Source organism: Thamnophis elegans, chromosome 2 (genome assembly GCF_009769535.1).
Source record: "Thamnophis elegans isolate rThaEle1 chromosome 2, rThaEle1.pri, whole genome shotgun sequence".
Lineage (NCBI taxonomy): Eukaryota > Metazoa > Chordata > Lepidosauria > Squamata > Colubridae > Thamnophis > Thamnophis elegans.
Window position 1 is genome coordinate 62,174,814 of NC_045542.1, and position 20,603 is coordinate 62,195,416.

Here is a 20,603-nt window from a genome sequence, read left to right on the forward strand (position 1 = left end):
CCACCTAGCCACACCCACCAAATCAGTAGCGAACATTTTTGAAACCCACCACTGGTCTTTAGGCCAGTCATGGACAGATTTCTGTACTAAGATGCAATTTTCAGTAAGTAGAAAAAATGGGAATTCAGTTATTTTTGTATAGTAGAGGTTTTGTTCACAGAAAATAAGTACCTTCCACTTGCTCTCTTATTTGGTTGCTTCATTATGTACCACAATGTCACTGTAAATTATAAGCAACCACATAGATTTTGTCCATTACAACCTCTCTCCAACCCAGTTCTTGAGGACTTTGATATGCTTATCATTCCTACCTAATTCCATCAACTCTCCTTCCTACCACACTTCCCACGATTACAACTCTCTCTAGAGAGCTAAGCCTTTGGACAATCTTTCTGAAATATGATCATTTGAGTCTAGTCATTTGTGCTTTGAGTGAAAATTCTGGAGAGATTTGTTCAATGACAAGACATTTCAAGTGAATCTTTCACAATTATCAATATTATTAATGGCATTCAGACAATTTTTACAGAAAATTAAAGAAAAACAGTAACTAATGAGGAAATGAAAAGGGACCAACCTTTCCCTTGGAACAATTGCTTATGAGCAGGCGTTTCAATTCTCCCACCAAATTCTTCTGAATGATCTACCAAAGCATCTTTTACCACGGCGTACCCACAAAGAACAACCATTGGTGTTGATCCATGCCAGACAGTAAATATAGGTCCATATTTCTCAGCAAGCTAAGGACAGAATTAGATGAAAATTCAGTTAATTAGGTGACAAAGCATGTTTGGTGAAATTATTATAAAGTATTGTAGGAAGTTAAAACCCCCCAACAAAATAATGAAATATTTTAGGAAATATTAAAAGAGCAGAATATTTCCTTTAAAAGGGAGTCAGAAACTCAGCTTCCCCCCACCTTTGTCAATGGGCCATTAAGGCCTGAGCCAGTCTATTCTATATAACAAAGATCCACCCCCTTCAGGCATACCCATCTAGCAACCAGAAACTCACTACAAGGCACCTGGGAAAATTACATCAGCCAGCAATGCAAACAAGCTTGGTTCTCAGGACAGCCTACAAAGTTAGCTTAGACCCCACCCCTACCCCAACCCTTGGGAGTGTGACCACCAATCAGAATGCATTTCTTACACAGGATTGGGAAGCTCTGGGGTGGGACCCAGATAGGACATAAAACCAGGGCACTCTCAGCATCTCCTCCCTTTTCTGTTCAGGAGCTCAAGCCATGTGATCCTGTCCACCATTAAACCATCTTTCCAAGCAGCCTCCATGTTTTCCAGTGTCTTTTTCCCTACTTGGAACTGAACCCAGAAGGACATTTCTTCCAACAGTATTTTTGGTTAGGTGTTAGTGGGGGGGCAGAGATCGTCCCCTAGGCCCCTAACTTATGGGGTGCCTCAGGGCTCGGTCTTATCCCCCCTACTATTCAACATCTACATGAAACCGCTGGGTGAGATCATTCGCAGGCACGGGATTAGATACCATCAATATGCGGACGATACTCAACTGTATCTGTCCGCCCCGTGCCAACTCAATGAAGCGGCAGACGTGATGAACCGCGGCCTCGAAGCTGTTATGGACTGGATGAGGGTTAACAAGCTCGTGCTCAACAGAGAAAAGACCGAGTGGCTGTTGTGTTTCCCTCCCAGAGATTCGACCAATATTCCATCACTCAGGCTGGGGGGTCAAATTCTACACCCCTCAGAGAGGGTTCGCAACTTGGGAGTCCTCCTGGACTCACAGCTATCGTTTGACCACCATTTAATGGCTGTGACCAGGGGGGCATTCGCCCAGGTTCGCCTGGTGCGCCAGTTGCGACCCTACCTGAATCGGGAGGCTCTCACAACAGTCACCCGGGCCCTTGTGACCTCTAGGCTGGAATACTGCAATGTGCTCTACATGGGGCTGCCCTTGAAGAGCATCCGGCGACTTCAGCTAGTACAGAATGCGGCCGCGCGAGTGATTGTGGGTGCACCTCGGTTCACCCGCATAACACCTATCCTCCGCGAGCTGCGCTGGCTACCTGTCGATCTCCGGATGCGCTTCAAGGTGCTATTAGTCACCCATAAAGCCCTACATGGCAGTGGATCTGGATACTTGAGAGACCGCCTTCTGCCAATTACATCCCTGCGACCAATAAGATCACATAGATTAGGCCTCCTCCGTATACCATCGGCCAGCCAGTGTCGGCTGGCAACTACAAGGAGGAGGGCCTTCTCAGTAGTAGCCCCGACCCTTTGGAACGAGCTCCCCGTAGAGATTCGCACCCTCGCCACCGTCCAGGCCTTCCGCACAGCCTTGAAGAACTGGCTCGCCCGTCAGGCCTGGGGACAAGGATAATTCCCCTCCCGAATGATGAATGTATGTTGTTTATTATTTTATTATATGTCTTATCTTAATGTCTGTATCTCCCCTTCCCCGATTTTATGTGAGCCGCCCTGAGTCCCCTCAGGGAAAAGGGCGGCCTACAAATATTAATAAATCTCTAAATCTCTAAATCTCTAAATTTGCCAGAGCTTCAATAACTGTTAATACCTATAAAATACTTCAATATAATTATGATCCAGTACATGATATATATCTCCTACCGGGTAAGTGATAGGCCATGTTATGTTGGCCTTTGTGGGTATCTGTGGATTATAGAACCTAGCTTGCAGAGAATAGCTTTCGGCTGCTCCAAATAAAACTCTGCTTTGGTTATACTTCTAACATACTAGCACAAAAGGACCAAAATGCAAAAGTTTTATTTTTACCATTATCAAAAAAAGTTATCTGTTACAAAGGTAAAACTAAGCTTGAAAACTATTTTGGTGAGAGCTTCTTAAAGTTGGTCAAGTGATTATTTGTTGTGTTAAGGACAGGCCTTAGGACTTCTGGTGAAGATGACCAACTGACAACACACCCAGGGAGAGATCATTGGGGCTCCCTGAGAAGGATTTTTCTCTAGATTGTCGCTCAACGTACAAACAGAAGAAACCAGCATTACTGGAGAAGGCGGGGCTTAGCAGTGAGAAGACAGACTTTCAGGCAGTTCCTGAGAGACTATCTATACCGGGGTTATTTTTGGACGATTCGTTTGAATCTAAGCTGTCCCGTAGAGACAGTGACGTGGTGGGAACTCCAGTGGTCCCAGAGATGTTCGCAAAATCTCTGGGAACCTAAGGAAAGCCCTCCTAATCCAGTGATTTCCGGATCAGCCGATGCTGACTACAACTGCAAAAGCCCAGAGACAGAGTGAATTTAAGCATGTCGTTTGGTGTGAATTTTAAATCTTTTTTTCTTGTTGGAAAGAGAACATCCTAAATTTGGAAACTTAGTTTAAAATAAGGCTGATTAGTGAGAAAAGCGGCGAGGATAAATGTTGCCATTTTGAAGTTTATTTTTCTGTTCCTTTTTTCTTATCTTTGGAAGCCGGGCTGGACTTTCTTGTAATTTAAATCAGCCTCTTCTGTTCCCCTTTTTTGTTGTTGATATTTTTAACTTTGAACCTAATGGAGACATTGAATTTTAAACTTAAAGTGCTCTGAAGATCTGTGGCTTTTTCCCCCCCCGTTTTCTTTTAGCCTTCTTGATGTATTTTAACAATTAGTAATTAACAAATGCCATGGAACAGCCTAAAGCAAGCTATAAACTACAAATTACAAGCTAACACTGCCATCTTGTGGACTTGAACTTTGTTATCAAAATCCTCCCTGTAATGCATTTGATTTACGTATTTACACAGCTGGAAACTTGCTAGACAAAACAGCAGAGCTGAGAATGACCTTGGAAAGACTTTTATCTTAGGGGGGGGGGGAAGAGTCCGGAAAAAATTATCTGTTTTAGCTTGTTGGCATTCTTTCATCTCTCAACACCATTTTCACACCATCTGCTGTGGAGACATCGACACTGATTTTTTCTTTTTTGATCATCACTATTGACTTTTTGATCTTTTACTTTTTTTCCCCTGTTTTGATCATTCTTTTTAACCTTTGTATCATTCTTTTTGACCCCTTGACTATTTACATTTTTTTTTGCTTTTTCTTTTTCCCACTTGTAGCTGAAGCACCTCTCCTTCCCTTTTTGGAAGGGGGGGGGGTTCTCCTTTTTTTTTTTTTTTACTATTTTACATTTTCTTATTTATATATATATATCACACTTCATCCATACTTCATCCACCATACTTATAATCCTCCACCCTCTAATACTAATTGGCTATGAGTAGAAAAGCAGCTGCTTTTGGCTCTACATCAACCTCTGCCTCCTCACCTGCGGGAGGCCAGAGGACAACACAGACGATGTCCCAGCAGGAAAAAGAGAAAGAAGCCAATTTTGAAACACTTATACAAATGATGCAGAAAATGCAAGCAGGAATCGACAGTAAAGATAGCAAGCTAGACACTCTTGTAAAAAAAATGGAGGTAATGGAACAACAAAATCAAAGCATAGTGCAAAAAGTCGATAATATGGAAGGAAAAGTAGAAAGTATACACAACTGGATGCTGAAATACGAAGACAGAATTCAAAAAATTGAAAATAAAATTCAAGAAGGAGAAAAGAAAACCGAGAAGCTAGAGATTAGACTAAGTGATGTAGAAAGAGAGAGCAGTGGAATATTAATATGGGAGATGGACAGGTCTGAATTTTTCTTAAGATTTCAAAACATAGAAGAAGAAAAAGGAGAGGACTTAGCTCAGATAATTTCAAATATTTTGATAGATGTTCTGGGGATGTCCCAGGACAAAATAATAGAAATTATTGATGAGAGCTTTAGAGTATACACAAGATATGCAATGAGAAATGCTCTCCCAAGGGAAGTGCATGTAAGATTTACTAAGAAAACAATTAAATCACAAATCTTACAGAAATTGAGAGATAGAAAATTAGAATATAAAGGTAAGGAGATTGTAGTACTCAAACAAATTCCAAGAGAGGTGAGAGAGAGGAGAAGAGAATACCAATTTCTGACTAAAGTATTGATAAAAAAAGGTGTTAACTACAGATGGCTCATACCGGAAGGTTTACTATGTACTTGGCAAGGACAAAGACACAGGATAGATACAACTGAGAAGGCAGAAGCTTTCTACGAAGAATACTTTAGAGAAATGGCTGAGAAAGCTGGGAAAGAAGATTCAGCGGTACAAATACTGGAATCACCTGTAATCGCGACCAAAAAAATAGAAGGAGCAATAGGTGGAAGTGAGAAAGAAGGGGCAACAGGGAATGGAAGCCGCAAAGAAAAACGAGAACCTAGATCTACTAGAATGATAAACCCGTATATAAAGTATAAACATGGAAGAAAGAAAAATGATTACAATTAACATTAATGGACTTAATTCGGCAACTAAAAGGAAGAAAGTATTCCATAAATTAGAGAAATTACAACCTGACATAATTTGTCTGCAAGAAGTACATATTCAAAAGAATTATGAACATTTATTAACCCAACCAAAGCTTGGGAAAATGTTTTCATCATTGGCAAACTGTAAGAAAAGAGGAGTGGTCTTTTATATTAAAGGCAACATCCCAGCAAAAGTAGTCTATGCAGAGGAAGAGGGAAGAATTTTGATGGTGGAAATTATGGATACCAAAAAGACACTCCTAATTGGAATCTACGCCCCCAATGAAAAACAAGATGAATTTTACAAAAAACTACACAAAAAAGTTCTGGAATTAGACTATGCTGATATTTGTATGATGGGAGACTTTAATGGCATTGTGAATCAAAATATGGACTATAAAACACATAAAACAAAAAAATTAAATAGGAAGCCTCTGCCGAAATCTTTCTTTAGGATGACAGATGAACTAAATCTAAAAGATATATGGAGAGAAAGAAATGCTAAAACAGAACAATATACTTTCTACTCAAATAGACATTCTTCATTCTCTAGAATAGATATGATATGGGTCTCAGTGGAGTTGAGCTCCAACATAAAAGAAATTGAGATTGAAGCAAGTACCTGGGCGGACCACAATCCAATTTTAATTAAATGGAAAGGCCAAAGGGCAAGATCTAGATGGACACTAAATAACACTATATTGAAAGAAAAAGAGTTTGTACAAAAAATGGAAAAAGAGCTAGTCCTTTTCCTTAAAGAAAATAGGAAAGAAGATACGTCGTTGCAGAATCTCTGGGATACAATGAAGGCTGTTATCAGAGGTTTGACAATAGACTACACAAGGAAGAGAAACTCAAAGAAAAGACAAATGCATAAAGCTCTAGACAATGACTATAAAATACTTGAAAGAGAACTACAGAGAGCACCACAAAAAAAAGATGTTAAAATAAAAATGGACATAACTAAACACAAAATGGACCTATTAGAAAAGGAAGAACTGGCACAAAAAATTAGAGGTGCCAAACAGAATTATTTTGAAAATGCGAACAAGCCAGGCAGGTGGTTGGCATATAAGATCAAAAAAGAGAGAGAAACAAAGAAAATACTTCAACTAAGAGATAAACAAGGAGAAATTCAGTATGGAAACACTGAAAAAAAATATTATACAAGACTATTATGTTAAACTCTATGAACAAGAGAAGGTGGAGGAGGGACAAGTTAAAAAGTACCTACAAGATGCCAATCTCCCCCAGGTACCAGATGAAACTAGAACAATGTTAGAAAGTAAAATGACAATGATGGAGCTAACAGAGGCACTTAAAAAACAAAACAATAGGAAAGCTCCAGGACCAGATGGACTACCTGTGGAATTCTACAGAACATTTGAAGAAATATTGACCCTCCCACTCCTACAAGTCATGAATGAAGTGATGTCTGAGAGCCAAATACCAAAGTCATGGTCAGAAGCGTATATCACACTACTACCCAAGGAAGAGACTGATTTAACACAAATCAAGAATTATAGACCAATTTCTTTATTAAATTCAGACTACAAGCTATTTGCATCTATACTAGCTGAGAGACTTAAAAAATATTTAAATGGCTTCATCCATTCAGATCAAAATGGCTTTTTACCTAAAAGACAAATTAAAGACAATATAAGAATGATTTTGAATACCTTGGAATACTATGAGGCCCATCCAGAAAAACAATTGGCACTGATGTTCCTCGATGCGCAGAAGGCCTTTGACAATGTGAATTGGCAATTTATGTTTTTGCAACTGGAGCAGATGAACTTTGGCAAGAAATTCATCCAAACTATACGAATGATATACCAGAAACAAGTAGCAAAGATAATGGTAAATGGAGAACTAACAGATCCTATTGAAATAAAGAGAGGTACAAGACAAGGCTGCCCACTATCACCGCTACTCTTTGTCCTAACACTAGAGGTCTTAAATAGAAAGATCAGAGAAGAAGAAGAAATAAGAGGAATGAAAATTAAGAGAGAAGAGTATAAATTGCAAGATTTCGCAGACGATTTAGTCTTTATTCTTGAAGATCCATTAGAAACCGCACCCAAATTGCTAGAAAGAATAGAGAAATATGGAGAAGTAGCAGGCTTGAAAATAAACAAAGATAAAACAAAGATCATGACAAAGAATATCCCAACAACACAAAAGGAAGAGTTGTCAGAAATGTTGCAGATTCAAAACACAAGTAAGGTCAAATATTTGGGGATATATCTATCACCTAGATGTAGCACTCTTAAAGAGGATAACTATACCAGATTAAAACGACAAATAGCAATCGACTTGGAGAAATGGGAAAACTTACATTTATCAATGATGGGAAGAATCTCTACAATTAAAATGAACATTTTACCTAGAATTCTATATCTGTTTCAGACAATCCCAATCAGATTGGGTAAGGATTTTTTTCAAGATTTAAATAAAATAGTTTTGAAATTTATTTGGCAAGGGAAAAAAAGCTAGAATAAAACTTAAATTACTACAAGATGTTAGATCAAGAGGAGGTTTCGGGTTACCAGATTGGGAGCTATACTATCAGGCAGCAAACTTGATGTGGATTAAGGAGTGGATATCATTAAAAAACTCTAGACTATTGAATGTAGAAGGTCACGATTTGCTGTTGGGATGGCATGCTTTCTTATGGTATAAGGGAACTAAATCACATGGTTATTTTAGAAGACATTACATAAGGGAGGCGTTGTTGTTAAACTGGGAAAAGGTTAAAAGATTACATTATTTAAAAATTCCAGTCTGGATATCAACAATTGAAGCATTTTCGTATCCGATAATATATAAAAAGGAACAAACAGTTAGATATACAGAATTATTGAATATAGAGGGTGAGCTCAAATCTAGTCAAGAGTTGAAGCAAGAAGGGATGGAAATGAACTGGTATTCATATGTACAGATACAATCTAGATATAATGAAGATAGAAAAACTAAAGGTCATTATAACAAAATGACTGAGTTAGACAAAATTCTAACAGGTACTGATGAAAAAGTAATTAAAAAACTATATGGATATTTATTGGAGTTTAAATTGCATGAAGAACAAGTTAAAGAAACCATGATAGCCTGGGGAAAAAACTTTAGGTATGGGATTGACTTAGAGAACTGGCAGAAATTGTGGTCTCAAAATTATAAAATGACAATGTCTACTGCATATAGAGAAAATTTGTATAAGATGTTTTACAGGTGGCACCTACCCCCGACCAGAATCGCAAGAATGTTCAAGAATAAATCAGAAAAGTGTTGGAAATGTCACCAGATACCTGGCTCATACTACCACATGTGGTGGACTTGCACTGAAGCTAAAAGATACTGGACTAAAATCCACATGTGGTTGGAGAAAATGACACACAAACAAATAGACTTTAAACCAGAGATCTTTTTATTGGGAATCATACCAGAAACCTACAACAAAGACTTAAAATATCTGATTGTAAATGTATTAACAGCAGCCAGAATTGTATTTGCAAAAAACTGGAAAAACGAAACAATACCAAAGAGGAAGAAGTTATCCGAAAAATAATGGACTGTGCCGAAATGAGTAAATTGACATTTGAAATTAGAGAACAAGAGGATGAACAATTTTATAAGATATGGGACTTGTTTTATCGGTGGCTAAGGGAAAAAAAACACTTTGGAAATGAAAAATGATATACTTATGCTTTAATTGAAAAAAGTAAATGATGATATAATTATGCTGTGAAATAATCTAACAATGATACAATGAAGAATTAATATAAAGTCTGGTGATATAATGTATAAGGTTAGGAACTTACTATAATGATACTTTGCTGCTGATGAAGCAATTTTAATAGGGGAACAAATGAAAACTGGTATATACAGGCAGCGACGCCTTGTTGAAAAATGAAGGAATAAGATCTTTGTTTGAAGGTATGAAATGCAAGGTTAACAATGAATAGAAGTATACTTTCTGGGGGAAAATAATGCCAATGTTAACTGAATATATATTGTAGAATGAAAATGAGGCCTTTAGTTATATTAGATGGAATATCTGAGACGGTAAATATTATTTGAAGATGCAGATGTTAAAACAACTGTAACCAAATGACATGCTGCATGTGATGATGGTTTTTTTTCTTCCTCCCACTTCTTTTTTGGACCTTTTTGTCTTTTTTGTCTTTTTTGTCCTTTTTGACTTCCCCCTCCTTCCCCCCCCTTTTTTTAAACCCTAGCTTATTGTGGTGTTTATTAAATATACAACAGAGAGATATGGGATGTATAAACTTAGTAGGGATGCACCTCTGATCAAATGACATATTGTATATGATGATGGGGGTTTTTTTCCCCTTTTTTTCTTCTTCTCTTTTTCCCATTGTTGTCTATGTAATAAAAAAATAAAAGAATTGTCAAAAAAAAAAAGAAAAAAAGAAACCAGCATTACTTTAGTTTATATGACTCTCCTGGGTTAGGGAGAGTTCTAGAATCATCGATCCTCCATACAGCAACAGTCAGCAAGTTAGCTTCAGGAGATGAGCTTCAGAACATGGTAAATTAGCAGCTGAAGGGGGAATGCTGAAATCACTTTATTTGAAAAGCAGCAATTTTTGGAATTTATTTTTCAAATAGTTGTGTCTTTGATTTCTTAATCACTTTTAAGGATTATTAATCTTTATTAATCTAGAAAAGATTTTATTTAGCCATAGCCTGTTATTCCTTTGAAGATCTGTGCCATTTTGAGGATTTTTTAAAAATTGTTAAACAAGTAAGAAAGATACTGAGATCGCTACACACTCTGCCAAGGACCATGTCATTGCCCAGGAGCTCAACTGGGTGTGGAGGGAGTGGCCAAAGGGGCCAATTAGCACAAAGTTCCTTCTCTTCCACATCCCAGCAACATGAGCTGTCCACTCAATGGGGCTGCCTACTCTGGAGGAGTTGTGTGCTGGTACCCCAGAGGCAGCAGCCAGTTTTGGAAGCTCTTCATATAGGCCACCTAGGAATGGCGTGGATGAAGGCGCTCACCCGCATTTATGTCTGGTGGCCCAACTGAGACAAGGCCATTTCTGATTGGATTTCATATATTGTCAGCCTTGCCAAGAGTCAAAACCAACCCCCCCCCCATTCACTCCAGCACACGAGTGAGAAGCACCCAAGACATCTTGGGTGAGGATGCATATTAACTTTTCAGGGCCTTTCCATGGACAGACTTTTATCGTGGTGGGGATGCTTATTCAAAATGGCTTGAGGTGGTACTCATGACATCGATCATCTCAAACTCCATGATCAAGACTCTTAAAAGGCTGTTTGTGACCCATGGACTACTAGACGTCCTCGTTTTGGACAACGAACCATAGCTCATATCAAGCAAGTTCAAGCTGTCATGGCATTCATCATGTCCTGATTGCACTAGTGATGGGTTCCAGGAGGTACAGGCCAGTATGGCCGTACCGCTAGTAGCTGGGAGCAGCAGCCACCATACCGGTATGGTGGCTCATTTGACCCACCCTATATATAGTGTTTATAACGTGACCAGGCAAATGAGCACACATGCACATCATGTGGAGCCTGAGCCTCCTCCGCCGAGCAGCTGGGTGTTGCAGGGTGGTGGCTTGCACATGCGTGTGCTACCCATGTGCAGTGTACCTGTTTTGACATGATCCACAACCCACCACTGGATTGCACCATTGCTAGCAATGGGCAAGCTGAGCAGATGGTCTGATCAGCAAAAGAAGCACTGGCAAGGATGGACCCAGGGGACTGGCAAACACTGATAGCTGAGTACCTCTTGGTCCAGCATGTTACACCAAGCTCCACCACCAACAGGAGTCCAGCCAAACTACTAATGGGTCATGGCCCGTGGACCAACTTAAACCGGCTGCACTGAGATTACTCCTCCAAGGTCCCTGCAGACTCGATCAGCCAGGTCTAGTCATTCTCACTGGGTGACCTTGTCTATGCCCACAACCATGCTGGGAGCTCTTGCTGGATTCCTGCCTGGGTAGTGGACGTTACTGGGTTGCATTACTACAATGTGGCACTCAAAGATGGCAGGTTGTGGCGCTGCTACATCAACCATGTGACCATCTCTGTTGTGTATTCTGTTACATGAAAAAGGGCCAGCAACCACTCTGCTGAGCCTGATTGGCCAGGAGGCATTGGAGGCTGTTGCTAGCCTCCAAGAAACATCTAATCTCCTCTGATTGGCCAAGGTACTGCAGCAGCAGTTGCTGTGCAGTACCCGGCCCCTGATTGGTTATTGTGTTGTTACATTTCCTATAAATACTGGGCACGATCTGTTCGAATTGGAATCGCTGTCACCTTACTTATGTTTAATAAAGACCATCTTACTGGCTATCCATGGCTCCTGCGTTCCCTTCAATTCAATACTTAAAACTGGCGACGAGGGTGGGATCCGCGATTCCCGCAGGGCCTGGAACAAGAAAAAATAGCCAGTCGCAGCACAACCCCAGAGGCTACCAGATCCATCTACAGCTTGAAGAGCTCGTGAAGGACCGCCGGAACCCAAGGCCAGCATGCGCCCAGCTGAAGCAGTTGCCAGCAATCGAGGAGCTTCCATCTGCGAAAGCCAACCTCAGCCGGAACTGTCTGGGCCCGAGGTCGTTGGGCTGTCCGCGCCGGAACCCAAGGCCAGCATGCGCCCAGCTGAAGCAGTGTCCAGCCACCGAGAAGCTTCGACCTATGCCAACTCGGAGGACGAGCAACAGACCCCCGGTCTAAGCCTACTCCGAGGACGAGCCGCAGTCCGAGGAAGCCAATCTCGGCTGGAACTGTCTGGGCCCAAGGTCGTTGGGCTGTCCGTGCACCTCACGGAGCCAGCCAGCTGTCCCAATCGCCCAAACTGCGTTGCAATCTGGCCACTTAGCCTGCCTGCGAAGTCGGCCTGCCTCTCTGCTGCGGAGACTGCCTACCAGCCAGCCTCGTTGCCTTCAGAAGAACTGCCTGCCTTCTGCCTCCATTGCTGGCCTCCCTCTACTGCTGGCCTCCCTGCGATGCCTGCTTCCTGCCTCCCTGCGATGTCTGCCAGTCCTCCCAACGATAAACCTTTACAAGCCACAGGACGGCCTTCCATTTGAAGCCTGCGTCCTTGGTCACCGCCTGCCTGCCCCGGAGAGAGAGAGGGGGAAAAGGAGGAGGACAGAAGCGTGTCCCTGCCATCCTCTCCTGCCTGGTCTCCGCTGCCTCCGCGCCCTCATCGCCGGCGTCCCTGCCCGCCTCCCATCGAAAGGATCGAGGAGCCACAGGACGGCCAGAAGCCCCTGTCGCTGCCTCCGTTCTCCGAGCCGTGCCGCCTGCGCCCACTTCGAGCCTTGCCGCCGTGCCTCAACTCCTGCCGAAGCCGCTCGTTTGCATGCCTTCGGCACCTCCAGGCCTCCGCCGTTGCCGCCTGCGAAAGCTGCAAGCCTTCACTTCGCGGCCTCCAGGGCCTGCCCTCCTGTCCTGCCTGCCACCCAGGCACCTAGCTGTTTCCAGCTGCTGCGAAGCCACTCCCTGCCTCCCCCGCGAGCCGGTTTCCCAACGGGAAAGCCGAGGAGCCACTTCCGACGCTCCTCACCGACCTCCGCGCTGCCCTGCCTGTCCACAGACCTCCGCGCTGCCCTGCCAGTCCCCACCTCCGTGCACGCCATCCGCGAGCTGCGAGCCGCCTCCAGGGCCGATCTTCAAGCCAGGACTAAGAGAACTCAATGGGGTTTGTTTGGGGCATGCACAGTACAGGAGGGGGGAAATTAAATAAAATAGCAATGTGAATAAATTAACTGGGGGAAAAGGAGAGGTGAATGTGAAATTGAGAAACTTATAAAAATTGAGCCAATAAAGAAAATGTGTACTTAGTTGGAGGAAGAATAAAATGAGAAGTTACTAAATTAACTGGAGGGAAGGAGAAATGGAATAAATTAACTGGAGGGAAAAGGAGAGGTGAATAAATTAACTGGAGGGAAGGAGAAATGCAATTGCAAATAAATTAACTGGAGGGAAGGAGAAATGTGAATAAATTAACTGGAGGGAAGGAGAAATGTGAATAAATTAATTGGAGGGAAGGAGAAATGGAATAAATTAACTGGAGGGAAAAGGAGAGGTGAATAAAATGAGAAGTGAATAAAATGGAGTCACACATGTCATTGTAACACTCAGGGAACTGCTGTTGAAATGAATTAATAAAAAATGGGGGAACTGCTGTTTGAAATGAATTAATAAAAATGGGGGAACTGCTGTTTGAAATGGATTAATAAAAATGGGGGAACTGCTGTTTGAAATGAATTAATAAAAATGGGGGAACTGCTGTTTGAAATGGATTAATAAAAATGGGGGAACTGCTTGAAATGAATTAATAAAAATGGGCACTTAACCTGGGGAAAATGCAAATGTAAATTTTATATTGTTCTTGAACTTCCAAAGTTGCTAGTTATGATTTTTTGGGTCCACCCCCCCCCCCATCAACAGATCTGGGGGGAAGGGGTGTTGTGTATTCTGTTACATGAAAAAGGGCCAGCAACCACTCTGCTGAGCCTGATTGGCCAGGAGGCATTGGAGGCTGTTGCTAGCCTCCAAGAAACATCTAATCTCCTCTGATTGGCCAAGGTACTGCAGCAGCAGTTGCTGTGCAGTACCCGGCCCCTGATTGGTTATTGTGTTGTTACATTTCCTATAAATACTGGGCGCGATCTGTTCGAATTGGAATCGCTGTCACCTTACTTATGTTTAATAAAGACCATCTTACTGGCTATCCATGGCTCCTGCGTTCCCTTCAATTCAATACTTAAAAATCTCGGAACCTCTGTCTGCAACCAGCCGGAATGGACGCCAACAGAGACAACCCCAGCTAAAGACATTCCAGCTCAGCCAGCACAAAGAACTGTATCAACAAAGGACTGTGGTGAGTCACAGATACGTACATCACCCAGAACTTAGCAGACAGGTTTGGGACATTTTCTTCATTGTTATTAACAAGATTGAAAAATCCTAGATAAAAAGAGTTTATAACTACTTGATTGACATTCTAGAGAAGAAGAAAAGTTATACTATGAAGATAAGCTGGAGGGAGTGATTTAAATTTAATGAGTCTATTGGAATCAGGATGGATATTTATCTGTTTGATATTTGTAACTGAAAGAGAGTGTTAATATAACACTTTGAAAATGTAGTTTTTTTTTTCTTTTTATATAATGCTTAAGTTATTCTTAAGGATGGTAAAATAGTACTGCAAGTGTATGCCACCCGGAGTCCTTTGGGAGTGGGCAGCATACAAAACTAATAAACAACAACAATAACAAGTATTTATGTTAAGGGGCAATTAAATAAAAAGATGTATTATCTTAAAGAAAAGTTTTGAGTCTATAAATGCATGTATACAAAAAGAAAAAAATTATTCTACGAGGATAATTTGGAGGACTGATTTAAATTTAATGAGTTAATTGGAATTAGTTGGATTTTTATTGGTTTGATCTATGTAATTGAAAGAAAGCTCTAATGTAGCTTGTGCTGTGTTTATAAAATGAGTTTGGAAATTGTTTTTTCCTCTATATATAATTTTGAGTAATATTTAAAGCTTGTGAAATATTATTGAAAACAAAATTTAAAGTATGTATGTTAAGAGGAATATTGTAAAAGGATGTATTAGAACTTACTGATTTTAGAAATGTTTTTACAGAAAAGTTTAATTATTTGAAATGGGTGGGGAAAAGTGCTTTTTTCCCTTTAAGATTAAATAATTTGAAAGGATATAATGAATTTTGTTAATATAAATGGTGACAGTTTACAAAGATTATTAAGTGCAAACAGAAATATTACTAAACAGAATATCAGAGTTGGGAGAGATCTTGGAGGTTCTCTAGTCCAACCCCCTGCTCAGGCAGGAAATCGTATACCACGGGGCCTGCGGGTCAGATGTGTCATGCACTGGCAATGCCTACTCCTGGTTTAGCAAAGGGGGAAAAGTTGCAATACCTCACATGATGACAATGTGTTATCACGAGTTTGACACCCTGGTTTCCTCCCTGAACCCTATACTACTATACTAGTAAAATGGGGACCCAAATTATTGGGGGCAACGTGCTGACTGTAAACCACTAGAGAGGGCTGTAAAGCACTGTGAAACAGTATATAATTGTAAGTGCTATTGCTATAAATAAAGAAAGCACAGGCCATGACAAAATGGATTAAGATGAAACGGAAAGAAGTGAAAAATCTCAGCATGAATGTAAAAGTATTGCAAAAAGAAAAATTAACATATTTCATGAAAAATAATAACATATAGTGTACATCAATTTCCCAACAGACTGAATGGAATGTAGATATAAGGAAAGAATATATAGGAGTGCTTCAAACTATGTACAAGGAATCATATTACAGAGGGCCACTGAAGTAGAAGTATACTAACGGACTATTTGATTTGATTTGATTTTTACAAAAAAAGGTTACAGATGGGGAAAAAAACTGTGCATGGAAGAGAATAATTGATCCATTTGAAGGATGGAAGCAGGAATAAAATGCCACCATTCATGAAGACAAACCATCTCTGGTTACCTAAATGGGCTTCAAGGAACTGGATTTCCATAATATTATAGGAAAGACTTTGTGTTTCTGTTATGTCTTTGATGGCATCTAGTTATCATCTGGATTTTTTCAGCCCAGATGAACTTTATTAGGACAGTGGTTGTATCTGCATTTCAACAATCTGGAATCAAACGGAAGCTTCAGTGAATTTGATGCTACCGGTAATTCAAACGATACAATTTTGAGGCTCATAGATTTATTTTTTCTAAAGTTTTTCTTGTTACTATTTATTTTAATGAACTTTGAAACCTCCATTGCTGGTTTATTAGATTGCTACAAGGTGACTTTATATTATAATTCCCTTTTAAGAAATGAGCCACAAATCAAATTGTTCTTTATAAAATAAATCAAACTAATACAATTAAAAAAGCTATAAGTATGTTTCAAATGTCAGAAACTTTGAAGAAGTACAATAGTTAACTAGCCTTACCTTTTGAGAATGTTTATACAAAGGTAGTACATCTCGCTGAAAGAAGTTCCCCAGAATAGGCCATGGAGCAGGTCCAGGGGGCAGCTGCCCTTTTCTCTTGTACATTTGGAAATATGAGAAAAGGGTGAAAAGTATACAGAGAAGAAGCAGAACTCCTGTCCATGTCAGCTCCATCCTCTTCTGAGTTATTTTCCTCTTCAAAACTCCCAGAAACGGTTTCAATCAGACAAGACTGAAATAAGAAGGCAACTGGAACCCCAATCACATTTAAATAACATATTTTCCATGATCCTTTTTTAAATCAATGTGTTCTTTTGCTGTTATCAATGCAGGGTAATTATTTACCAACATCTCTACCTTTGGATTCTAGGTTCAAATGAGTTCTTGTTTTGTACATTGACCAAAAAGAAATTGGATGAAAGTTGTCCTGGCAGTGATGGCTTTTAAGGAGGAGGGAAACCCAGGTCTCCTGAAAAGCCTCCAGAAATACCTCTCCTCTAGTGACATATTAATCATTGCCTGGATCCACCCTCTAGTCACTGTCCTGGAGGCTTTCGCCATCCAGAGGGACAAGGATCTTACTGACAGGTGGTGGGGCTGACAGGGTTGAGGGCCTTGTCTACTTCTTTCCTTAAAAGATGGACTCCCATGACCCCTCTAATGCCTGATCTGATGGACAAGCAGATTTAATCAGGAGGAGGCATCCTTCAAATAATGCAAATAGTTTTTGAACCCTAATAGGACTTAAGGTGTTTCTTTCTTTCTTTTGTCAGCTTGTTAGAGATGATCCTTCAGCCTTGAATTCAGTACTATGAGGGTAATGAAATACAAACTGCTTTAAACTGTGACTTCCAGAAGGGTTACGCAGACTAGATCTCTCGTCCAGAATTACTAAACTCCTGATTCATCATACAATTATAATTTAAATAGTCAATATTTTCATTAAATAAATTACCAGGAAGCCTCTGAATTAATTAATTTTCAATTCCCCCAAAGTTTTATAAACTTTCCAAATCAGTATCAAATTGTTTGTGAGGTTCTCTCTGTTCTTCAGGTAATGGAAAGGAATATTTTTATCAATTCATTTATATCCAAGTCTAGTCATGAAAAACTGACCGGTGGAATTTCGAAACCATCTCAAGGTAGGTTAAATTTTACTGTTTGCAGAATACCAGAACTGAACACAAACAGAGACTACTTTACTTTGAAACAGACACTCTCCTGCTTCACTAATTTCATATTTGCTTAACATTTCCCCCCCCTATGGCAAGCTCATTGTTGAAGCTATTCTCTATTTAATGCTCGGTTGGTTCAGCCAATCCAAATATTCCAATTATCCATCACCTGAGTATCATTTGCATGTTCCCTTAAGAGAAAGAACTGGGCCTTTTCTTACAAGCCAGAGATGATTCTTCAATTTTGTCTATGGAGAGTCTTCTCTCATGGGATATTATGAATCATATGCCAAGAGTTACATTGTTAGATCAGTAAAAGTGTTGGTGAGGAAGAGGTCAAATTGTATCTTCGGTATTCACATTCACTGTTTGGATGTGCCGAAAAAATCCTCTTTTTATTGCTATGTAATTGAGGGGTGTGCCGGAAATGGAGCTCAGGAGGACAAGGGTTTGGCACTCTCCTTGGTCTCCCCTTCCTCCCCTGGAGACACCTGGGCCACCAAAGGCACCCCCGACACGAGTGACGTTGAGCTGGCCATGCCCACCCGGCCACATCCACCCCATCCATGCTTACCCAGGCCCCCCAAGATCAAACACAACTCTGATGTGGCCCTCAATGAAATTGAGTTTGATACCCCTGATGTAACCCCTGAATCCAGGGTTAGAGTTGGGGCAGATGGATGGAGATGCATGTTTACTGACCAGGTGCCCTTCTTGATGGCACATGGAGTTGCAGAAGGTATTTTTACATGCTTTATTTATAGACTTTTAATATAACATATAAGATGTATAATTTTAAAAAAACTGAAATATTTTAGGAAGAAAATGATAATAAAAAGGTAGAATAATGTAGTATACACACAAACGTATGATACACTCCAAACTTGGCTGCAGAAAATACAACTTCGGTAATAGAGTGGTCACCGTTTTTCACAGTTACGACCTTTGCAGCATCCCTTCGATCATGTGATCAAAATGCATTACCTAACACCTAAGATGGTTTCTTCCCCAAACCATCAAAACTTTAACCTTAGACTGTCTATTGTCAACCTCTCCCCATTCCTAAGGGGTTTTTAAGGGGCGTGCATAAGCCCACCAGCTGTGCCGACCATCCCTGTCCTAATATCTCCTTATATTCGTATTCATTTCATGATTCATAATCATATATATCTGTTTTCTAATTAATGCTTGATTAAAATAAAATAAAATGAAATAATGAAATAATAAAATAAAATAAAAAATAAAATAAATAATAAAAAATAAAATAATAAAATAAAATAAAACATTGCCTTATAAGTAAGGATGTGGCTGTATTCAGAATCAACCAATCACATTCAAACTGAAGGTAATCAGGACACATATCGGCCCAAAGTTTAGAAATGCAGGTAGTCCTCAATTACAACCATTCATTTAGTGACCATTCAAAGTTACAATGGGACTAAAAATGTGACTTACGACCGTTTTTCACAGTTACAACCTTTGCAGCATCCCTTTGATCATGTGATCAAAATTCAGGTGCTTGGCAACTGATTGATGTGATCACATTCTGCGACCTTCTGACAAGCAAAGTCAGTGGGGAAGCTTAACAACTAGGTTACTAACTTATCAACTGCAGTGATTTATTTCACAACTGTGGCAAGAAAGGTTGCAAAATTGGGCAAAGGTCACTTAACAAATGTCTCACTTAACAACAGAAATGCTGGCTCAATTGTGGTCGGAGGTTGAGGACTACCTGTATAGGTGTCTTCCAAAATACAACATGCTGTACAATAAAGTATCAACCCCCCCCCCCCCAGGCATTAATATTGTCTGTAAATGAGTATTGGGTTGTTTGTTTAGGGAACAAGGTCCCATCTTTCCTAATGGGCATTGTGAAACAAGACCGCACAGAATAGGGCCTGGGGTCAAGTCTAACATGATTAGATGCCAAGTTTTATTCATTTCTGCAGTTCTCAACTTATGAAATGTGGCCCTCACTTTGCTGTCTCTTATGCAATGGAAGCTTACATTTTCTATGTCATTTCTACTAACACAGCTGACTTGGAATTTATGTTCATTCATTAGCAGTCTGAATCAAACCACACTGCTGGGGTTTTTCACAAGTTGTCACTGATTTATAGTTTTAAGTGCAAAAGATTGAATGGATGGGTAATTATTTAACTTATTTTAAGGCAATTAAATCACACTCAGCTTTACCTACTACCAAGCTGGCTTTTCTAAGGCCTGACAGGATACAAATGTGATCTATGGTGCCTCCTTCAGTGCTGAAAAGGACATTACAAAACAGATCCACGCCACCATTCCTTAAAGAGTGCATTTATCTGTCTATAATGGCCATTACTCATATAGCATTTGTGGCAGAGTTGGGAAACATCAGGTCTTTTGCTTTCTGCTCTTTTAATAGTACAACTTGCTCACTGCCATGGGCATCTCAAGAAAATGGGACACAAGGGCATAACTGAAACCCTGCCTGTTTTGCGTTTGAACTATCCTTGCAAATAAAATACCATTGCAACATACCTTTTCTAATTTAAGAAGGAAGCAATCAATAAAGTCTCTAGGATTGTCTGGATCCAGGGTCTTCTTGTGAGCATCCACTTTATTCCTAATGAAGTCATAGACCTTGTTACAGTCAGAGAAAACTTTCTTATGAGGTCCAGGAAAGAATTTCAATATATTTGGCAAAATGCTGTACACCTGAAACATGGTAATAGTAAAAGTTAACCATTGCCAGTTCATCTCTTATGCTCTGCTTTAAGAACTATACAGAAAAAAACCATTTCTTTATTAAGTGCCCTTTTATTTCTATTTGTTGAAAAATAAACATCATGCAAGATCAGTTATTGATTTTGCCTTCTGACCAAATGAATATAAAATATGTATGCTATGGACACTAAGTTTATGTAGTACTGTTTTTTCCCTCTTTGTTTATATATCCTCAGTTGCTATGACAAATACTAGAATGAAAGTGGGGTACTTTTGGAAGACTTAAAAAGCAATTATTTATGAATGCCACTCTGAAATGGGTAGTAGAATAGTTGGCTCAGAAAAAGCAAGTCTGAAGCATTATTACAATAGTACT

General features: G+C 40.0%; 1 protein-coding gene across 1 annotated transcript in view; it reads right to left on the reverse strand.

The window, feature by feature from the left end:
- Positions 1 to 16,623, reverse strand: part of LOC116503977 (cytochrome P450 2C20-like) — a 39,466-nt gene extending 22,843 nt beyond the window's left edge. Inside the window, exons 1-2 of the mRNA XM_032210749.1 lie at positions 16,347 to 16,623; positions 578 to 740 (exon numbers count right to left, since the gene is read on the reverse strand). Of these exons, the coding sequence (XP_032066640.1) occupies positions 578 to 740; positions 16,347 to 16,520 (337 nt within the window). The 5' untranslated portion in view covers positions 16,521 to 16,623. The remainder of the gene's footprint in view (positions 1 to 577; positions 741 to 16,346) is intronic.
- Positions 16,624 to 20,603: the final 3,980 nt, after the last annotated feature.